The 14,360-nt window shown below is 37.2% G+C and overlaps 4 protein-coding genes across 6 annotated transcripts in view; 1 reads left to right on the top strand and 3 right to left on the bottom strand.

Moving 5' to 3' along the window:
• LOC110843317 (roundabout homolog 2) overlaps nt 1-12,509 on the top strand; it is a 70,646-nt gene extending 58,137 nt beyond the window's left edge. The window contains exons 19-24 of the mRNA XM_035848738.1: nt 160-275; nt 3,071-3,584; nt 8,429-8,652; nt 10,029-10,202; nt 10,819-11,114; nt 11,196-12,509. Coding sequence (XP_035704631.1) covers nt 160-275; nt 3,071-3,584; nt 8,429-8,652; nt 10,029-10,202; nt 10,819-11,114; nt 11,196-11,523 — 1,652 coding nt within the window. The 3' untranslated portion in view covers nt 11,524-12,509. The remainder of the gene's footprint in view (nt 1-159; nt 276-3,070; nt 3,585-8,428; nt 8,653-10,028; nt 10,203-10,818; nt 11,115-11,195) is intronic.
• LOC110843833 (gustatory and odorant receptor 63a-like) lies at nt 37-3,131 on the bottom strand. Of its 2 annotated transcripts, XM_035848741.1 has the most exons (5): nt 1,514-3,131; nt 793-1,443; nt 582-674; nt 420-506; nt 37-329 (listed from the first exon to the last, which is right to left on the bottom strand). In XM_035848741.1, exons 1-4 carry the CDS (start codon nt 1,946-1,948, stop codon nt 420-422), a joined length of 1,266 nt encoding a protein of 421 aa, XP_035704634.1. In that variant the 5' UTR covers nt 1,949-3,131; the 3' UTR covers nt 37-329. The 2 variants fall into 2 exon arrangements, with proteins under 2 accessions (XP_035704634.1, XP_035704633.1); XM_035848740.1 differs by having other exon boundaries at nt 37-506.
• Nucleotides 3,574-7,358, bottom strand: LOC110843316 (neural cell adhesion molecule 1). Of its 2 annotated transcripts, none has more exons than XM_022089276.2 (9): nt 7,252-7,358; nt 6,039-6,246; nt 5,837-5,970; nt 5,629-5,763; nt 5,152-5,556; nt 4,801-5,061; nt 4,527-4,685; nt 4,233-4,382; nt 3,574-4,161 (listed from the first exon to the last, which is right to left on the bottom strand). In XM_022089276.2, exons 2-9 carry the CDS (start codon nt 6,194-6,196, stop codon nt 3,611-3,613), a joined length of 1,953 nt encoding a protein of 650 aa, XP_021944968.2. In that variant the 5' UTR covers nt 6,197-6,246; nt 7,252-7,358; the 3' UTR covers nt 3,574-3,610. The 2 variants fall into 2 exon arrangements, with proteins under 2 accessions (XP_021944968.2, XP_035704632.1); XM_035848739.1 differs by having other exon boundaries at nt 6,984-7,334.
• A 101-nt stretch (nt 12,510-12,610) lies between the features above and the next one.
• On the bottom strand, nt 12,611-14,239 carry LOC110844357 (rasGAP-activating-like protein 1). The gene is made up of 5 exons (XM_022090536.2): nt 13,771-14,239; nt 13,499-13,680; nt 13,366-13,418; nt 13,130-13,257; nt 12,611-13,056 (listed from the first exon to the last, which is right to left on the bottom strand). Exons 1-5 carry the CDS (start codon nt 14,176-14,178, stop codon nt 12,892-12,894), a joined length of 936 nt encoding a protein of 311 aa, XP_021946228.1. The 5' UTR covers nt 14,179-14,239; the 3' UTR covers nt 12,611-12,891.
• Between the last annotated feature and the right edge of the window lie 121 nt (nt 14,240-14,360).

Here is a 14,360-nt window from a genome sequence, read left to right as displayed (position 1 = left end):
CAAGGCTGAAATAATGCCTGTTCAAATTTCTGTTTGGCTATTTGTTCCTTTATTTCTAGTTTTGCTGAAAATGATCAATTGTGGTAATTATGACAAAGGATTCATACAATTTTGAATGTGAATGGTATTATAATATATTTATTTTATTTATGTTTAAAGTGCCCACAGCAGCTCCAAAGCTAATTGAACCAACGCCAGTCAACAGTTCGGCTCTATTGGTGAGATGGGTTCCTCCTCCGGCTTCCGGTGTCAATGGAATATTGTTAGGATACCAGGTAAAACTTTGAATTCTCTCATTACGTATTATTATACTACACGTTTCCTGAATTCTACAAAATGTGAGGACAAATAATTTATTGTCGACACTGACGAAGTATGTATAACTAAATCCTTATTGTGCTGAATGGTTCTAGTATTACTTATTTGGAACTGGAGCTTTCAAACACAGAAGTGTTCAATTTAAATTGCAGTATAACCACAAAATATGTGGCAAATGTGGAACCCATCTGCAATAATTTTGATATGGCTTCATTATTTGAAACTTATTTAGTATCTCCATAATAATTACTGAATAAACTTACAGCCACGCTCAAAGTCCTATTTACGCTGAAAAACCCACCCGCACTAAGCTTTGGTCTTTTGAGGGTTCCAACCTTATGCATTAATGCAGTATCCTGAAAAGTAAAAGTATTAAATAACCAAAACAAGGTCCATTTTGCAATCATTCATATGAGCTATGTAGCTTCATAATTTTAGTTGGTCATGAGTACAAAATATTATGTGTGTACGTACCACCTCATCTGCCGAATAGATCGAGTAGACTTCTTCCCTCAAGTTTCCTAAGCATCGTTTCCCCACAACGCCCAAATGTTCTCCCGTCTCAGTGACAACGATCAGTAGGACAGAGTAGGAAACGAAGCAGAATACTGTCGAGTAGACATCTCTCTGCTGAAACTGACTCAACATAGTAAACACCGTCATCAGCAAGGAGGTCATAAGCACGACCATCTCCACAAGAATGTATAGGCCAAGTGCACCTCCAAGACCCTTTGTCAGTGATACCAAGTTTGCATAAATTTTGATCAATTCCTTCAATTGCAAATGCTGAGGGATCTTCCAGTCTGCGCCCACTTGACTCGTGTTTCTTTCTTTGAGGAGTATCTCCAGACCGATAAAGCTTTTTATTATGATCACCGCAAACATTTTGTACAGCATAAACGGCAGCAAGTGAAAGAAGACGGAAATGAAAAACACCACGAGTAATACCGCATTAACCCAATATCGGAATGGGTCCTTGGTCTTGCTCACGGCTGACTCGATTCGATTAGCAAAGTCACGCCAGCAAATGACAGCGTAGATAATCAAGTAGATGAGATGGATTACGAGCATAATTCGGGATCGAACGTATGGCTTTCTGTACAGGTGGGATAGATTTCGGGATGCCTGGTGAATTTAAGCATTTTAACTTTATTTCAAGCAGCACTAGAGGTTATGCTTACTAATTAGGACTTACCATGAATGAAACCACGTCTCTGAGTCCATTCCAAACAACAGCAAATCTTCTTGCGATGAGGGGTATTTGCAGAAGAGTAAGTACGACACCCAATAATTGCCCACCAATAAAGAGGTTTTCCGCAATGGCAAGGGCCGGATCGGGAATCCCAGAAAAATGACGGATTGCATCAGGAAGATATAGTGATAAGGTGCCAACAAAGATAAGAATGTATGAAAGGGTGTGAAGTAAGGGTCGAGAGAAGAACTTAAACGTAGCCGTGCCGTCTTCATTGACAGAAATTGGGAGGATCCCTATGTGGCGGCAGAAACAGCCAAAAGTTTCAAATATTCGAGAGAGAAGCAAGGGCCCTGGAATGGTGGCTAAAGAAGGGGCAGAAGGGCGAGATAATCGGCTGGTTGGATTTATTACAGGGAGTTCTGAGCTTATAGCCATTTCGTCAAAAATTAAGCATTCGTAGACGTTCTTTCTCGGAGACACTATGTCACAAGACTGATTCGTGTCAGAGAAAGCAAGCAGGTTTTTGCTGACGCATTTCCTTAATTTTATGATGGATGATAATTGATCCGATAATATATTTGCTCGTCATGATTGCAAAAGTTATTAGTCAATTATTATAACGTTGCGTTTCTTATCAGAAACATATCCTGATAAATTAGCTGATATATGCAAACAATGATGTAAACCCATTTGGAAATGGCGTAGTCTAAAAAAACTACGCAAAAAAACTAGGTGAAGCCGCAATATTATACATGGACATATGCACGTAGAACTCGCAAAGTGACTTTCTCTGTTTAACCAGGTTTTATAATTCTCCTAATCTTACGCAAGCAATCAGCACAATTGTTCTTATTAAAATTCAGTCATATAAATATTCTCGAAGATCATTAAACACAAACACATTCATAAAATGTAAAATATATGTACTTACAATGGGTACGCTAGGCTTGTTCCTTCCGGATTTTCTTCAAACCTGTACAATTCCGCACATCTACTACATAAATATAAATAACTTTTAGTTCAAAACTTGGGTCAGTACGCAAAAATCCTTGATATATATTTTTTAGCATTCAAAAGAACACTCCCTTTTCCACAGCGGAATCGATGGATTCACGGTCCTCAATCCTAATGTATTATTCCGCTGTGAAGTCTATGATTTTTACAAAAATGATCAAGAATGAACAAACCCTATTTGGTAGGTGATCTACGATACCCGATCTCAGAAATACCATCTTCATCTCATATAATGCTGATTCTTTGAATATGAAATGATGTCAACATTAGTCCAGTGAAATCCTAAATTCACCTCCCCATATATTTGATGAACTTCAATCCCTCCGTTCCCCCTACTCCTTCTTATCCTGAGATGATGTTCTAGTCACTAGAGTTCATAATGACCATGCATAGTTTGAGATTTCATATAACTACGTATTTTTATCCATGCACTACAATTATGCACATGTACATACATACATGCATATGTTTACGAATAATTTGATGTAATGTAAATTTCTTTGTCCAAATTAAAAGGTGAAATTTCTTCATGATTTATTTCAGCTCCGAGTTTGGCAAGGATCGTCATTAATTGGGAACAAGACTGCAGATTCTCGGGTAACAAGTATCATCCTCAACAACTTGATGCCTGGACAAAGTTACAGCCTCCAAATAGGCTCCTTTACCTCGAAAGGAGTCGGCGTGTTTTCGCCAATGCGAAGTCTCCACTTTTCCCCAGAAATACCGAAACCTCCGAAACACAAGAATCCCCCAGTTGTTGAGACTGATTTCTCCAATAAAATTGACACGCATGCAGCAACAACACCGCCACATCTCGATAATAATATGCCCAAACTGGACAATCGCATCCCATTAATTCCTCCTCCAGACAAAAGGAATGAAGATTTGCAAGGCATCGCATTTGGAGGGGCAGCCGTTAACGCAAATAATGACGTTTTTTCAGAAGCTTGGTTCATAGCTCTCATTGGCTCCATTATATTCGCCATGATGCTGGTCTTTGTCTTTGCCCTTTATTTGAGAAGATGTCAAATTCGTGCAGAAGGAGATAAGCTTAAAGGTAGGATATTTTTATTCATTTACTCATTAAAGCTCGTTAATTTCAATTATTTCTGTAATGACAATTTCCGTCTTGGTGTTGACAACTTTTGACCCTCGATCCCCCACACCTACCATTTTTGTTATAGTGGTCAAAGTATTTGTGGTCCTTTTCGTGGTGGTATTATCCGAATTTTTTGTGACTTGAACCGACGTTTCGTTAGTCGTTGTAATATTTGGGGAAGTTGGAGGATTGTTCGGACCGATTCCCAACGACTCTGTTGAAGCGGAAGACACTTCTCCCTCTTGCTCATCTTCGTCGGATGACAATGAAATCGAAGGTGGGGCAGGAGAAGTAGCAACAACCGTTTTTTGTGGGGGTGGGGGTGGCAGTGTTTTTGGTGGAATTGATAGTTTGCTACTAAGGTTGCTGGAGCTGAGCGAATTTGGCCCATTGATATAAAAGAGACGTCGCGATGGGATAGTGTATAAGGGTGATTTGGGCAATGTTTGGGATGAAACTGATCTTGATGCGGCAGGGGCTGGTTCCGTAGCATCGATAATATTGCTTGGATAACTTGAAGTGGATAATGCGATACCTACAAACCCAAAATACTAAACTTATTTTCATATTCTTAAATTTAGAATGGAAAAATAGTATCAAACGTACGACACATTTCAGGTTCCTCATCACTAGCATCTTGACATTCTACGATAGAATTGCACTTTGCTGCATACGATAAACACTCCCCACTCGTGCATTGAAACAATGATGGTGGGCATAGGGTTGGTTTTGGAGTTTTTGGGCGACGATTAATTCCTGTTGTAAAGAAATAGTCATATTGACATATAATAATAATAATAATAATAATAGCCTTTATTATCCTCATTTACTAGTACTAGGGAATGCACAAAAATGAATATGCGACTAGTATAAAATCGCCTCATGTGTAAAAAGACCTACGTTGTGGTTCATCCGGAATTGGGGGTGACGTGGTACTTGACGAAGTTTCAGTTGTCGTAATTTGTATTGGTGGACTAAAATGTCCAGATCCCAAAGCGTTTTTTAGGGCTGCCCTTACATGATATGTAGTTCCTGGCAGTAATTGCAGCAAAATAAATCCTGAATAATTTCAATAAAATTTATCACATACCTACATTTTTTTGCATAAATCCAACTTGGAACTTGGGATTAATTTTACAATAATATATGTGCTACATATCAATCAAAGTCTTACCTTGTTCGTAAGGTTCGTGTTTTGCAGAATAAAAAACGCTATCTTGTGCTAATTTAGTTTCAACCTGATAATCCAAAAGTGGTAGTTCATGGACACTCTTATTACTCACGAGAATAGAATCCTCTCCTGGAAGAGGCTTGTATTTCATAACCCTTATTCTTGCATGCTGTGGGGCTACCCTCTCCAGTTCCAGGAACGGGGTTGAAGGTTTGACACTTTTTCGAAGGGTGAAGGTTCGTTCGACAGCTCCGATATCGTTACCTGTGTATTATTCATGCATAAGTGTAGCTTTCTTGTTTGTGTACGGATGTATATTAACATTAAATGACATAATAAGTATGATAAAAGTACCTCCCCGACAAACATAGTTTCCGAATTGAGATTCCCTGCTCAACCTCACTTGAAGTGTGGACGAGTAAAATGATCCGTTCAGAATATCGTTGATAATGGAAATCTCATCATTAAAAACTAGACGCTGACTTGATGGACCAAACCATTCAAAGCTTGGAATAGGGTCTGAATCTATCTTGCAAGTGAAATTTGCCCAATCGCCGATGACACTCCATTTCTCGGAAGTTGTGCTCTTGTCTGCAATTTCCATTGGTTTACGAGCAACATGCAACATAATGTTTAGTGATTTAACATCCGGCATCGGAGAGTCAATGTCCATTGCATGACAAACGTAGGATCGTTTTGCGTCCGATTTCGTCACATTTGTCACGACGAGACCATCCTTTACCACTTTGAACTTGGGTCCTGTAGGCATATTACTCGATCATAAAATAATGGTGATCTTAGGTTAAATTACATAGAGCGTCTGATGTGTACCTTGTGGACTTTTTCCATCAACTTTCCAATACAACTTGGGCGTACTAGACTGACCCGTTGCAGTGCATTTTATCATGAAGCTAGTTTGTTCCAGTGCAGTCTGATGAGCCAGGCTTGTGTCGAATGTAATTGGCTCTAAAATACAAGATTTTCTAAATGCGTGAAAATACTTTATTTAAAATTATGTATTAATCCTGAGTAAACTCACTTATCACCACGAAATTGAACGTGACATTAGTAGCTTTAGAGCGACAAGTGTAATGCCCAGATTCTTCTAAAGTGACCCTTTGTAGAAAAAGGTCGATGCCACCCCCGCCTCTTCTAAGTTGTTGTCTTACTCGGCTTCACAATTATAAAATGTTTTATAGTGCTGTTTGCAAAGGCATAATAATGTAATTTGATGCACAAACCTAATTTTGGTGTCATTTATTTTCGCCCCGTTTGGAGCGAACCATTGCGTATCGGACGCTCCGTTAATGCAAGAAATGACATAGGTATCTCCACTGAACTTTTTGACTGTTCTTTCATTTGGTGTAAGGGTCAATCTGGTTCCACTTCCCAGTGGCATTTCTACCTTTTGACTTTGGACGAAAGTATTTTCTAATCCCAGCCATAGTTCTACAATTATCGAAAATAAGTGTAATTAGTTTTATCAGTTTGTGTTATCCGAATCTCACATCCAACCATTTTCTCATCTCGTATTCCATCATGTGCACATAAATACATATTTTTATTAATATGTGCCCCATATTTATTCACACCTTGAACCAATATTTGAACTAATTAATAAGCAATTACCCAATAATTGATTTGATTAATGGTGTAATTTTAAAGCTAAAAGACGAGTAGATATTGTTATAAAGTTGATAGTGGCAGTTCAGGTAAATGGGAAGTGGCTGTCTTAGACTATTTCAACTAAACGTCCGTTCTATTTAGGTGAGTAGTTTCCCATAACGCATTTCCCATAATTTGCTCGCTCTTACTTTCATTCGCTTTGCTGTACGTTTACATTATTATGTAAGCCCGTTGTAGGAGACACTGCATGGTTGAATAATAATCAAGAGTGACGAGGAACTAATTAAAATGGAAAATGATTTGTCAAATCGAATTGGAACGAATGCCTTAAAATTTATCGTAATAGGTCAAGGAATTTATATACATAAGTACATTAATTGTACCTAAATCATTTTCTCTAGCCTAAACAATCCCTGGGTCGAGGCTTTATATGCAATTCGGGGATATTAATTATTTCTACACTTCAAATTTATAAAAGTTCTTGATGTATTTAAGTCAAAAAGTAAACCCATTTTTTAATATATAGGTTCATTTTCTCTATAAAACCGATAATATTTTACCTGTCAGGCAAGCCACAGACAGCAGTTTTAAATAATAGCTTGATATGGTATGCATTTTGCTCCAGTGCATAAATTAAGGGCATGTAGATATATAAACTTTTCTTTTATGAATGAATCCTAAACGGTAAACCCCATTCCACTTTTTGACACTTTTTTATCACTAATGTATTCACATTCAAAATTAACAAAAAATCACAATTTTTCGGATATTCCTGAGAATTCATTTAATTAACTTTACTAATTAATTCACATCACTGTTATGACTTACGATAATTTAAAGTTGAGACATAACGTCTTTTTCTTTTCTGTTAGCGCAAACCTCTTACCCACGACTAACTGCGCTTCGACTAAAACAAAATTAGCATGTTCATCATTGTTCCCACGTTTTATTAAGAAATGCTACATTGCACATTTATACCTTTTTGATGATATAGTTGATTTCTACAATATCAACAAGATATCGACAACACATGTACATAGATACACGTATATTTGCAAGAGGTGGAAATGGCAACGCAATGCTAAAACGAAGACTTGATAAGAGTCCGATAAATGATTACATAAGAAGGCTTAGAAAATAGCTAAGTGATATTTCTTCCAAATATTAGCAAATCATCTTCTTGAACTCCCACAAACCCATAATTAAGTGGCTTGCATTGTCTCACATTGAATTTGTTTCTCATAGTTGAGCTATAGCTCAGATATGTGCATAACATGTGCAAGTAGTTTGGTGTACCCCGTGGGAAAATAAGTGAGCAGTATTAAAAATTTTATACTTGTACTTGGTTTTGTTGAGGCATACATACATAAATACGCCAAAATGCCTGTAGACAAACGTTTGAAATGACAATTTTTCGATGTATGTATGTGTCTTACTGTAATTCCTACTTAATGACATCGCAGCTAAATGAATATGTAGCAAAGTCTTTGCACTGAAATTGTTAATTGGATCATATCGAATATCAATATCATCTACAGTATTTTTGCAGAAATATTTTCTTCCGTTTACCTTACGCACAACTGGCTAAACTTATTTAGCGTTGTATTCCTCAGTTCAGCAGATGACGTTCGAGTTTTAGTGCTACATATTTAGGTACTTATTTTGCCTCACCAAGCTATCCGGGAAAGATTACATATTTTATGGTCACTGGCTGCGATATTAGCTCCAGACCACCGGCTGTACCTTGCATATAATAATCGATTTTGCGCCACTCTTGATTTTCTGTTCCTCATTTAATAGAGCTTTAATAAAGCAAATGGGGACAATGGAGCATTGTTTCTTGTCAAATACAACAAAGCGTCAATTTAGTTTACAAACTTTGGTTAGTTCCAAAAACATGTTTACTTTCCATCCAACTACAATTAAGTGATTAATTAACGCATCCTCTAATCAATTAATGGGCTGATGTCCACGTGTGATTAATTACTCTGGGTCCAAATTGCAGTGTCAGCAGCAGAGATTCCGGATGGCTCGATTCCACCCCATTACACAGGCGAGGAGGGTTTATGGATTGACCAGAAGACGCAGTTGACCCTCAAATCAGTCGGTATGGGGCTCAAGATGTGTGGAGAAAATGAATACGAAAATGCAAACAATTATGCCGTGGTGGAAGACCGACATTCTCCCATTGCGTATGCCACCACAACGCTGGTGAATCCTCAAAAACATGTAAGCTTACTTTTATTTGTGAGTTTAGCAAGTTTAAAAGATATTTATAAATCTAATATTTATTATTATTTCAATGTCTTTGCACTTGACTAGCAACGTGTATTTCAAGGTGTATATATAGTACACGTATGCATTTGTGGTAATGTTGATGTGTCATGCGAACGACTGCAATTTAATTGCATTTGTCCCTGGCGTTAGTTGTTGTGGGCGTCACCACCCCGGTACTGCTGGCAGTTACCATTACATGGATACTGTGCGTATGTATATGTTCATACATACATACATACACATGCAGCTAAACCTAAGGATTGCTTTAATCGCTCCAAGTTGTGGACATTCGTTTATTTCTTCATATCATGAAATATGCAGCATAACAGCAGAGCGAGTATTAATTGCGACGATGGAGTCGAATCAATTCGCTTCCTCTTTATTCTCATTAATTTACTTAATGTTCTTTTTACTCCATTCCTTTAATTGCCTTTCTTAATTTAAGTGTAAATACAGAAATGCAATGCGTTCCCTGATAATATCTTAATTTCATAACACGCGTAGATTTCTAGATTAAATATTCACATTTTCACATTGTTAGTTCTAGATTGCATTTAAACGACTTTGGAAGCTACATATTTAAATACTTGGCTAGTTCTATCGTCTGATGGACTAGAATAATATTCCCAATAAAAGTATAATCCTTCCCGTGCTAGAATTTTGCGACACTGAATCAGCAGTCCGAGAATTCGAGATAACCATATTATGCACGGAAGCGTATAAACTGTAGTAATTTGCCTCTCCCTTTTCATTCGTTCGGTTCGTGTTTTAGTTAATCAAGGAAGAAAACACGGCTGCATGGAGTGAAACACAGAGAGAACCGGATGAATGCCAAACATTTTATCCGGCATGCATCATTTCATATCATCATATTATCATCCTTGCTTGACGTGCCCAAACCAGCGACACAAACTGACACAAGACGAGATGTGATTGTGATGTGCTGATGATGAGCCCGATTTTATGGAATTGCTCGCTTCATAAATTTTCTGAATCAAAACCTATCCATTTTGGGACAGAGCTTCCCTCTCAGTTTATGACCCACATAAAACTTTACTCTGCACGAAATCTTCCTCACCAACTACAGGAAAACCTTATCAAAAACTTTATGATTTTGATATTTTGTGGGTTTGATGGTGGAAAGCAGAAAATATTTTGGGTTGGGTTTAAGAGAACGTATAAAAATCGGAATACGATAAATTTCCAAATAAGTTTTTGCTTCAGTTGCAAGATGACCAAAAGTTCGTTACATACTTTTTCAGACATGAGCACGACGCGTGTAACTGAAATTGACCACTAATTCCTATTTGATTTATTTTATTTGACAGAAGTCATCGTTTAGCGTATTTGGTGGGGACTCGCTTACCTCAAAAAGTGGCCTTGGCCGTGAATACATTGGAGGTTACAACAAAATTGGTGGTGGAGGTGGATGGATCTCATCGTCAGCCATTAATCCCAGTAAATCTTCTTCTCTAAATCATAGCTCTGGAGACATGAAGAAGGTATAAAAAATTATGTATTATTTTAAAAGCTTCAGGTTTCTGTCGGAATTAGAAAACAGTCAGAGGTCTGCATTTTTCATTGGATGAGTAGTTGTTATATTGACGGAGAAGGATGTCCATCCATAATGCACGTGTATACTGGCGCCTCGAAACCAAATGAATTTTCAATCCTATCCATGTACATACATATGTAGCCATATTGTAGCCTCCCAAAAACCTTAATTTTATTGTTATGCTAACCTCGGAGAGTTCTCGGTAACAATTTTGGCAAAACCACTGCAAATGTTTTATACCAGTAAACTAACCCACAAATAAATGTTCTTTCGTCATCGTCAGTCGGACGTTTAGCTTTTCTATTCCAAAATCCCATGTTCCTGTCCATCTCACAAGCAGACACGATGAAGCATGTAAACCCTCTCTCTAGTAGCTATTTCTCTTCCACATTTACTGGAACTGGTACTGGTACTATAAATCTACCAGGGTATCACATGCTGTCAGTCCAAGATTACATAAATATTAGCACTACGATGATGTCATATTGCTCATTAATTATGAATTAATATGTCATGTGGACGTTTATAAATTGTATGCAATATCATTTTATTTTTACCTTTAGCCACCTCAATGGCTGTTAAACTCAAACGCAAGTCCAGTGGGGAATGGGATAGTCTTTAACAATGGTGCTGTTGTTGGAAATAATGGACCCTGCTCCTCCTCTCAGTCCTCCTCGTCGCACTCGTCTGCTTCCTCCGAAGCCCTCATGAAGGGACATCACATTAAACAAAGTACTAAAATGTCCCTCAAATCAAATTCTGGTGATAGCAAGAATGGTAGTGGTGGACACAACCATGTTAAAGGTCGTGGTGGAGGTGGTAGTCGACCCTCATCCCGTGGTCAAGGAAGGGAAGATGAGTACGTTATCAAAAAACATATTTAAATACTGTATTTTTGAAATTTGCTTCCACTGATTTGACATTTTCTTTCCAACTTCAGTCACAACGAGTACATGGATATGGAAAATCATCCGGAGCATTATTTCTCTGAGGAGTTCAAGCCATCTCCGATGACCATGGGTGGACATGTGCTAAGTACTTTCCAAACACCTCTGCCATCCAGAAAACTTTTGGTTGTGGACTTCTCCTCTGGGTCACCAATTACTTCGTCCACTGCATCCTCGATGCAACAAAGACTGAATGAGTACGAGTATCATCAACAGCGACAACAACAACCAGCAGAAGGTGCCAGCCTTCCCCAGTATGCACACCCATCCCACCTCAGAAATCATAATCATCACAATAGTAGTCATCATCCTTACCAATAATCAGTAGGAGACGGTATAAATAGATCTTATGAGTCATAAGCTATGACATGACATGCTGAGAAAAACAAATTAATTTAACAAGGCAGTATAATAAACTCTCTGGAACTTACATAAGTAATGAATGTATACTGCATTATAACAAACGAATGACGGTTTGATATAACTGAATTGCTTCACCATGGATTGTTTGATACAATGATAATTTGTACTTTATGTGTATCATAGTAATTAAGTAGTCAGTTATGTTTTATGTGTGTACGCGTGAATTGGATATCGACAACTTAAATTAAAAATGTGTAATATGAACTCAGGTACAAATGTACAAATTTAGCTACAGATTTAAATAATATTGACCCCGGTAATTACTAAGAGCTTAAATTATGTCTTTGCATGATGTCATCAGTCTTATACACATACATATTTACGTATTTTTGTAAAATATTTTTTTATTCTTCTGGAAAGGTGCTTTATTAAATTGTATGCGAAGCAAACTTTTTATTTTATTCGTTGGTTCTTAGAATTGTTTACTTTTGCTAGCACTTTAATTTTCTGAGTAGATTTATGTGCCAAGTTTCGTCTGACGCATATGCATTGAACATGCATAATTTGTTTTAATGCATGCGACCTCTCACAAATTATTATGAATCTCATTGCTGCTAAAAGTGCTAATAACTAACTTGTAACATATTTTGGGTCATTTTTGTACGAAATTGTTTATTTATTAATCTGTATAGTTAAGGAATATCTGCATTTAAATATAATATTATTACACGAAGTATGTACGCCATGTCACAAACGCAAGATTCTTAAACGCTGTGTTCGTAGTAGAACAACTATTAAATTAAATCACAAAAACCTACGTAAGTATTTTATACGTACCTTAATCTTCAATACTTGAAAGCAAATATTGGAATATTATGTATTGTAGGTACAAACGGAATTGTACATATCAGAGACATAAAAATAAAATCATGACAGATGCAAAAGTTGTCCTTAAAAACTTTACTTTTATTTCTCGCTGGCAGAATAAAATGCACACTTAACCAAAGGTGTCAAATATGAACAAGTGAATATACTAAATGCATAATTTCAAATGTTAATAATCATAAATTATCAGATTCGCTTTTATTAAAACCAGTCTCTTAATTTTATATATTTTTCCATTTGTATTTTTCATGCTAAATGTCACACAATTAAGTCAACAAAAAATTGCATCATCACCTTTAAATAATTCTTTGTACAAATTATCCAATGCGAGTTTACTAATGACATCATGAGTAAATATAAGAAAAGTTGTTTTCAAGAACAAATCAGATACAATCATTTTTTGCTCCAGTGCCTGCATAATTTTGGCATTAAGATTTTGTTTTAGGCTGGAGTTATAGTTAGTGTCGCCTTGTTTTTCGGGTCAGTGGACAATTTTTTATTTTGTGCAGCTCTTTTCAAGACGAATGGATCTACCTCGACAAGGGCTTCCCCCACAAAGTCATTCCCAGAGACGGAGTCTTGGTCATGTACTTTAAAATGCCACCACTAAAACACGAATTTGATTGGATTAAGAATCTTTCTTGATCATTTACTACTTTTAAAAGCAATATTTATGTACCATGTCCTTTCCTTTTTGATAGTTTTTGAACTCAATGGTTTCATTCCAGTCTGGGTTTTCCGAGTCTTCAACCACCTTTGTTGTGTAGAAAAGCGTGTCATTTCCTTTGTTTCCAAACCTCCAGAAACCTAATAATAATTAGCAATGTTACAATTCAATTGAGGCAGGCATCGGAGAGTTACGAAACAATAAATAGCTGCAGATAAATAATGGTTTTAAAATGTTGTGTATCTCACATTCTACGAAGGGGTCACTTGCACCATTAAAAGCGTCCATTTTCGGGACCATTCTTAATTTTGGTTTATAAATGAGTTCAGCTTATACATACATATTAATGGAAAAAGTTATAATTTACTTATAAACAAGTACCTGGCAAAGAGCCGGAAAGTAACTGGTTGGACTTTTTTAACAATTAGGGAACCCCCATTACTCAATGGGATGGTCATCTCCTGGTTCTTTTGCAAAACATACTCATCAATTTTGATATCTGCGGTGCCTAACGCTTCATCTTTAGTGATGGTGTGCTTCCCTTTAACTTCAAAATGCCATTGCTAAAAGTAACGATAAGAATGTGTTAAAAAAAGTGTAAAAACATGATGATAAGACAGTACACGAAAATACTTGTGCATGCATTTAATTACCTGATTTTTTCCCTTGGTCCATTCAAAAGTGAAAACTTTAAGGAAATCTGGGCTGTTGTTCTCCTTAAGTGTCTCCGTCTGTCCGATCGGGGCCCAATCTTTTGCCTCTTGAAGTGTGCCAGTTCGGTGAGACACTTTGATATAGGGATCTACCTTAGCTCCCTTCTTTTTTACGGGAAGGTCTCGAGCAGCAACGACGAAAGTAAGGTTGAAAGGATTGGCTGGTCCGGTGGGGGCAGTTGGCGTGGGGGACGTCAATGCTCCCTTTTTCCCGGTGGTCGGAGTTATGCCATACGACGGGGTGACAGAAGCACCCTTGTTGGAAAACGATGGTTGGGTGTAAAGTCGTTCCCCAAAGGATACGGAGACCAGGAGGACAAGACCCAGACACAAGGAATAAGACAACATCTTAGCCTATGATTCTAGTGGACTATGGTCGAAGCAGCAACTAATTGTGACTGAGATGATGATGAGTAAGATTATGAGTTTTATGGAGGTTGAGTCAGTTGGTGCTTGGTAAAATGATTTACATGCAAAGTAGAAAACATAATAACGAACAATATGAGAAAAAAACAATACACTCATTAAGT

The sequence above is a fragment of the Folsomia candida genome, unplaced genomic scaffold (assembly GCF_002217175.1).
Source record: "Folsomia candida strain VU population unplaced genomic scaffold, ASM221717v1 Fcan01_Sc002, whole genome shotgun sequence".
NCBI classification, from domain to species: Eukaryota; Metazoa; Arthropoda; class Collembola; order Entomobryomorpha; family Isotomidae; genus Folsomia; species Folsomia candida.
This window is presented reverse-complemented; position numbering and strand designations above follow the sequence as displayed.

Bases quoted from the DNA above. Each gene is read 5' to 3' on its own strand.
- LOC110843833 (XM_035848740.1), bottom strand. From the start codon at position 1,948: ATGGCTATAAGCTCAGAACTCCCTGTAATAAATCCAACCAGCCGATTA. The intron at 1,444-1,513 runs GTAAGTCCTAAT...TAAATTCACCAG, and splicing joins GAGACGTGGTTTCATTCATG to GCATCCCGAAATCTATCCCA. The intron at 507-581 runs GTAAGTTTATTC...AAATTATTGCAG, and splicing joins ATAGGACTTTGAGCGTGGCT to ATGGGTTCCACATTTGCCAC.
- LOC110843316 (XM_035848739.1), bottom strand. From the start codon at position 7,053: ATGCACTGGAGCAAAATGCATACCATATCAAGCTATTATTTAAAACTG. The intron at 6,247-6,983 runs GTAAAATATTAT...CGATAATTGTAG, and splicing joins GTCTGTGGCTTGCCTGACAG to AACTATGGCTGGGATTAGAA. The intron at 5,971-6,038 runs GTTTGTGCATCA...ATAATTGTGAAG, and splicing joins ATAAATGACACCAAAATTAG to CCGAGTAAGACAACAACTTA.
- LOC110844357 (XM_022090536.2), bottom strand. From the start codon at position 14,178: ATGTTGTCTTATTCCTTGTGTCTGGGTCTTGTCCTCCTGGTCTCCGTA. The intron at 13,419-13,498 runs GTACTTGTTTAT...ACCAAAATTAAG, and splicing joins ACTTTCCGGCTCTTTGCCAG to AATGGTCCCGAAAATGGACG. The intron at 13,057-13,129 runs GTACATAAATAT...TTCGTGTTTTAG, and splicing joins ATCAAAAAGGAAAGGACATG to TGGTGGCATTTTAAAGTACA.